The 6726-nt window shown below is 36.0% G+C and overlaps 1 protein-coding gene across 2 annotated transcripts; it reads right to left on the bottom strand.

Moving 5' to 3' along the window:
- LOC114194503 (mediator of RNA polymerase II transcription subunit 1-like) lies at positions 1 to 5967 on the bottom strand. Of its 2 annotated transcripts, none has more exons than XM_028084768.1 (6): positions 5544 to 5967; positions 4787 to 5421; positions 3699 to 4447; positions 3499 to 3588; positions 742 to 1515; positions 1 to 552 (listed from the first exon to the last, which is right to left on the bottom strand). In XM_028084768.1, the coding sequence occupies exons 2-6, from the start codon at positions 4893 to 4895 to the stop codon at positions 412 to 414; spliced, it is 1863 nt and encodes a 620-aa protein (XP_027940569.1). In that variant the 5' UTR covers positions 4896 to 5421; positions 5544 to 5967; the 3' UTR covers positions 1 to 411. The 2 variants fall into 2 exon arrangements, with proteins under 2 accessions (XP_027940569.1, XP_027940570.1); XM_028084769.1 differs by having other exon boundaries at positions 5658 to 5967.
- Positions 5968 to 6726: the final 759 nt, after the last annotated feature.

Genomic DNA, 6726 nt, shown 5'->3' with positions numbered 1-6726 from the left:
TAAAATTAAAATAAACTTTTAATTTCCCTTCTTTTTGTAAAATTGAACAAAAACATCATAAAAACTTTATCATGTAGAATCAAACCCTCATGGAAAGAAAAGAAACGGATCAAAATGCCCCAAAAGATGCAATGGCCTAGCATCTTCCACTGCAGACAAAATAGCCCCTACCCTACCAACCCTATAACCTTTAACCAAAAAACCAAAGAGAAAAAAAAAAACCCTGTTAAACAGGCAGGATTGAGGCACCTGTAACTTATTGCAATATTTGCAAAATGCAGGGTTCTAATAAAAAACCCACCCCTCTTCTTTCACTCTCAATTCATTAGCATTCAGAACCAAAGGAATGGAACTAATCATCTGCCATCAAAAATATGAAACTTGGATCTAACTATGATTAAAGAAACAGTGTCAAGCTTCAGATCCGGGATCAGTAGAGCTCAATTCAGCAGAAGATCCATGCAAGTTAGATGCATAAGATTCGAACAACTTGGACAGCTTTGGTTGCATGCCCTGGCATAGCTTGAATGTAGTTGGGTCCAAGTTCTTGCACTGAAAAACAAAAGCCAATGAAAAGTATGTCAACAACCGAATTCGGTGACAGAAAGTTGCATTAAAATGTAATTTGGTGCGCCAAGGAAAAAACGATAGCAGAAGAGTTCACTCAAGCATGATAAAACTAAGCATATTTGAATTGTAATCATCATTCATCAATACAAAACCAGATCGAGATATCATTACCTCCTGATAGAAAGCATTGATTTCCTCTTCTGTAAGGCCTTCATCCTCGTCTGAGTTCTCCTCCCAGCCAAGAGAACGAAGGAACGCAGCTTCTTCCTCATCTGGATATATTGTAGCACATGGAATTGATTCTTTTTCTTCATTATCAGAAAGCCTTTGAAACTCTTCATGAGCATGGGCATTACCATTGCTGGTCAGTTCAGTACCATTTCCAAGAGATTGGGGACTTGCAGATTCGTTAACTACTTCCATATTGACTTCATCAGATTTCTCCATCATGGGAGAGGAAACCATTGGGCCAGAATCCGGAAGACCAGTAGAAGAGTTCATTAATGTTTTCTTCTTAATGAGATTGAAGAAATCATTCCGACTCTGAACTTGAGAGATGGAATGCTTCTTATCCAAAGTTGAACCTAATTTCAGATCCAAAGTAGCTGATTTCCGTTCTGTGGAGGATTTTGGGTTATTGGGGTTCCTCAAAGGAGCAGAAGCAGCTCCTGAAGCAACATGTTGATTTCCTGGTTTGCTGTTAGGATAATTTGTAGGATGTGATACTTCCTTGGAGGTAGGGGAAGCACCATTTTCCCACACAACGGATTTCAGATCAGTAAACTTTCCAGATGTCTTTGGAGCTTCAACTTTGGCATTTACACTGCGAACAGATTGGCTTGCAATATGCAACGCAGAGGGTTGCTGTGGCACAGTCTTCGTAACTACATTCATATCAGCATTTCTGATAGCTGTTTTGGGCTTTGATTTCTCAGAGTTAAGAACCTGAAAAGAGAATTAACAGTAAATTCTTAAACACTTTTAAGAGAAAAGAAAATAACAGATAATATTTTATCTTTTAATGAAATATCTTTTATTGAATACAAGAAAGTAAATAGACACATGCTAGAAATATAAACTTCCAAAGTTTTGGAAGTAAAGAAAGCATCCAACTCTGATTTTGTTGAAAAAATGCATCCTATAAACAACCCTTATTTCCTCCAGAGATTTCTGTTAATAAATGCAAACAACTGAAGCAACCATATTATAATAACACAGTTTACACAATCAATTTTAAGTATGCTCGAAAGAAATCACAAATTTCATGTACAATGGCGACATACAAAAACCCATCCCATCCACAGTGAACTAACCATAAAAACAAAGTAAAAATATGGTAACGGGAAGGTAGTAAAAGAAGTGAAAAAAATGGTGGATTATATTTGAAAGGGGCATGAAAATACTTATCACTAGAGCAGGTAACAAACAGCTTATCACAACGTAAACAATATGGCCATGTCTCCCAAGCATTTCTTTAGAAACCCTTTTACAGATTTATTTAAAAAATAACAACAATTATTTCACCCACCATAAAAAAAAATTAAAAAGGTTTTCATCGATTTAATATCAAATCATGACAGATTGTTATTCTAAGCAACCACATAATCCCAGCACACAGGTTTCTTATACACCGTATGGGAAATGCTGGAGGAGAGATAGGCAGTCCAGAGCAGTCCTATCAATGATTCCAGAGCAGTGTTATCAATGATGGATGGCAGAATATGTCAGGACAATATTCAACCATATACTAACAGCACTGCAGCCTGGCCTATGGTGCCGTAGCAGCAGGCCTCCCTTCACAAGTTGCCAATGGCGATTGGCAAAAATCTGCCAAACCATGCCATTTAAGAATATTGGTCCAGAGTCAAAACCACAAGAACAGGGAAATTCTTGGGAACTCATGGTGAACCAGTACCCCAAGGACTTGCACACTAGATCAAATAAAACAGGTTGAGACAACACCATAAACAGTTGATGACATTTTCAGATCTAGGTTCAAGCATTATTTGTAAAATGAAATGTTTATAATATCAGCCCAGTGTTCAAGGAGCATAAAGATATCACTAATAAGAAACCACCACTCAAATAATTCTTAAAAATGAACTTTAAGTCTAACCCAAAATCAAAACCAGTTCACCAAATGAGAATTACATGCCCTTATAAACTATAGTTACACCGCATCTCTAATCAATATAGGATTTTCAACACATCCCTTATGCCAAAACTAACATCTCGAATGTGGGACTATGTATGTTTAAGTGTCTGAATAGCTAATGGTATGATATGTCCAACAAATCTTGATAGAATAGGTTATGATACCATATTTGATAGTAAACTTTGGTCCACCATAATCCTACAAAACCAACTCATGAGGTTAGATTTGCACCTATTTATATATTATAAATTGAGCAAATCTCCAATTGATGTGAGATTTCCAACAATAATGATATGCTTGCTTAAAAAGTACAAAAAAAAAAAAGGCAACATTCATTACTTGAACATATTAACCGTTTCATCAATACTATTTCTAATCTGATAGTGTGTTACACCACAACCTCCACCATCAAAAGAATTTCAAGCCATCCAAAACACTTTTCAAATTGTTAACCTTAACTCAGATGTTTACCACTAAAATAGCACTCCAACAACAACAAATCCTCATCCTGCCACAAAATAGTACTCCAATACAAACCAAAATAAACTAAAGAGCCAAAATACAAATCTAGCTTCAAATGTTACCATACAACCTAGCTATACATGTATACTAATTAAAACTACCACAAACAAAAACCTAATATACAAAATATCAATTAAAAGAAGAGCTACATAGGATAAAGATTAATTGTCAGAAATAAAATCCCGCTATGCATTCTATAATAGAATGAAGTTCGAAAAAACAAACCACAAAAGTATTTAACAATCGCTTACCGAAGCTTTAGCAATTGAGGGTGTTACTGGAATCAACTGTCTTGACTGCTTGATAGCCAGTTCCTCAAGTCTTTGGGTTTTGACGAGCACCTACAATTGTTCAGGGCTTATTAATTGATCATGGATTTAAATACAAAATCACTGAACTGTAAGAAAATAATAATAAAGAAGCTAGTGACACAGGTAACTAATTCAACTACCTGGGGTGTAGTGCGAGCTCGGGATGGAGTCTGAGCCAATGCCTCAGCCATATTAAGACTGGCTGTTGTAATTGATGCCACAGACCCAGAATTTGAACTAAAAGTGTGCTGCACTGGTAGAGATCCAGTACTGCTGCTCCCAATTATGGCAGGTACTTCTGCTAGTGCAGATGTCCATCCCTCGCCTCCAATCAAAGTGGAACTTCCAACAGGTAGACTCTGACTAGCACTCAAACCAGGAGATGAAACCCTCACCACTTCTGCTGTTCCCTGCTTTTCTTCAGTACCAAGTGATGGAAAATCCTTGTCAAAGACAGCTTTCTGAATGCTACTACTAACATTACTCCCAGAAAGTATTCCATTGCTATTGTTCTGATGGCTAGTGCCACCAGATTTAGTATCAAGTGCTACTCTACGGGGTATAATCTCACTCTGTTTCCTGGAAACCATTGAATGAGATCGGCGCAGTGTATCCCTCTCCGTCCTCCCCGAAAAGAGGTTGGCCAATGGGTCAGAACCATCACAATCCCAGTTATCTCCAAAATTGGATCTATCTCTCTCTCTATCACGGTCTTTGTCACGATGACTTCTATTGAAACTACTATAGGCATGCTTGGCAGAACCATTTATAGAACTCCTCCGAGAATTTGAAGAGGATGTCCGTTCAAGAAACAGAGAACGAGCACTGTCAAAATCACCAGCATTCTTAGAAGACTTATTCCTTGTATGATGGGCCACAGAAGAAGAATCTACAAAACAATGTCAGGATGTTTATTATTTTTCCCCTTTTCAGGAATAAAACATTAATAAACTTAAATACCCATAGTTTAAATTCTGCAAATAGCAGACAAGTGCAGCTGCAAGAAATCCAAACATTGACACAACTCCGGCCAGTGAGAGTCAAAAAGATATCACTGATGTTACAAAACAACTGTCATGACAATTCTCTTCTAAAATAGAGTATACGGCCAATTCTTATCTCATGCGCATTAAGAAACAAGATTCTTAAGTACGGGACATGAAATTCTGAATGAAGTCAAATAAAAGCATTGAAAATGCAAACCATTAAAAAAGAGCGTCTAAATTACCAGTGTGATTAGACGAGGAGGGAAAATGTTGGGTTGAACTTCCAGTCCCGGCAACACTTCCAGCACTTCTCAACCATTCTGGAACTAATGTGGGTTCACTTCTTTCCATAACTAACACTGAACATCATCAGAAACAAAAAAAAAAAAAAAAAAAAAGTCGTGTGCGCCTCTTCACCAACTCCACCCACAAGTACCACTATCGCACTTCCTTTTATCGCTTACAAATCTCCATCCTCTACCTTGCACCACTCATCACTATCCTAAAACCCAACCCAATCATGAAAAACCCATTCCAAACAAAACGAAATATCAGCACTTTCACAGTAACATTCAATCACGCCCCAATTCACAATCCTTCAACAGTTACGAAATAATCCAACCTTCCCAACCTGATTCTCAATCTACTATCAACCGCAGTCGTAACTCATCCAAAACAAGACACTAACAAGAAACCTGAGCCTTGAAACACAAGACAATGTTGCGAAGGAGGCGCTTCTCAAAGCTAAGCCTCCATCGTTAATCGAAACACGGATTCTCACTCTAACCCAGTCACAGATGTTTCACCTCCCCACACAATTGAAGAACCTATAATTGGGAAAATCGAAGCACCACTGCAGCAACAATGGCAGAACTCACTGCATTGCAAACCCATCCACGCATCAAAATTGGAAAAAAACAAAACAAAATAAAATAAAAATCCCTATATTCTGTGTCGAAAATAAACAGGTAACGGAAAACAGAGAAGAATAAAACGCACGTGATTAATTGGTAGATGTAAGAAAAATCTCCTCCGGAACCTAGGGTTACAGAGGAAACATCGATGTTTGATTGCGAGAGAGAAAAGGGAGCCACAGAAAAGGAAGCAACTAACCCTAGAGGCCTCGCAGTGATTGACGATGGGAGTGAAACGTCGACGTTTTTAAGTGATAACAGACAAGCCTTATCGCGTAATGCTTAATGCTTATAGGGAGAAGGAAAACAAGGAGTTGGTTCGGTTTAGGTTTGGAGTCAGAGAATGAATGAGCAAAGAACCAGAGAGAGTGTGTGCAGAAATAGGGTTTTGTTTGTTTTTTTGTTTAGTGCGTGCGAAATTGAGAAGAGAACACAAGGTATAATTTTCTGTTAGTTTCCGATACTCAGAAGCAAGGCTACGAGTTTTGATGAACACTCTCTCTTCTTTCTATTTTTTTTTTTTCCTTTTCTTCTATATTATAATATTAATAACTTTTTTTTGTGAGCCCATTTCTTCTTCATGTGCTTTATTTTTGTTACGTATTCTCTCTTGGCCTCTCAAATCTTGATATTGTTACGACTTTTTAAAACAAAGAAAACCGTTCAATTAACCAACCATGAGGTTACTTTTGTCATTTTCGGATGAACAACATTTTCATGTTCATGCAGTTAACACTCATATTTACACACAACAAACTATACAATGACAACTGGCAAATAAAATATAACTAAATAGACATATATATATATATATATATATATATATATATATATATATATATATATATATATATATACTTCTTTTCATTTTCTACTTTCAACAAAATTGAATTTTTATTTGTACTTTGGCATAAATTTATTTAATTAATGTCTAATATGATTTTATTTAAAATTTATTTAAACAAATATCAATTAGTTTTGTAATTATAGAATATTTATTTGTTCCGTTTCAAAATACTTTTAGTATTAACACATTTTTACTATTAGTTAACTAAAAATCGATGCGGATACAGTTGAGTTTTAAAGGAGGAAATTTCATTGGGAGGGGGCTATACTACCAGTGCCTTTAGATATTTCAACACTAACAAAATATATAAAATTAAAATTAAACTAACAATTTTATTTAGATTAAATAATCTATAGACTATTTCACTTTTTCTAGATTTTTTTTTTTTAATTTTATTAATTTAAGTTATGCTTTTTTATCT

Source organism: Vigna unguiculata, chromosome 8, assembly GCF_004118075.2.
Source record: "Vigna unguiculata cultivar IT97K-499-35 chromosome 8, ASM411807v1, whole genome shotgun sequence".
In the NCBI taxonomy this organism is placed as follows: Eukaryota; Viridiplantae; Streptophyta; class Magnoliopsida; order Fabales; family Fabaceae; genus Vigna; species Vigna unguiculata.
Note: the sequence above shows the minus strand (reverse complement) of the source record. Positions and strands in the feature narration are given on the sequence as shown.

Bases quoted from the DNA above. Each gene is read 5' to 3' on its own strand.
- LOC114194503 (XM_028084768.1), bottom strand. From the start codon at position 4,895: ATGGAAAGAAGTGAACCCACATTAGTTCCAGAATGGTTGAGAAGTGCT. The intron at 3,589-3,698 runs GTAGTTGAATTA...GAACAATTGTAG, and splicing joins GAGCTCGCACTACACCCCAG to GTGCTCGTCAAAACCCAAAG. The intron at 553-741 runs GTAATGATATCT...TTTGTTTTTCAG, and splicing joins TCAATGCTTTCTATCAGGAG to TGCAAGAACTTGGACCCAAC.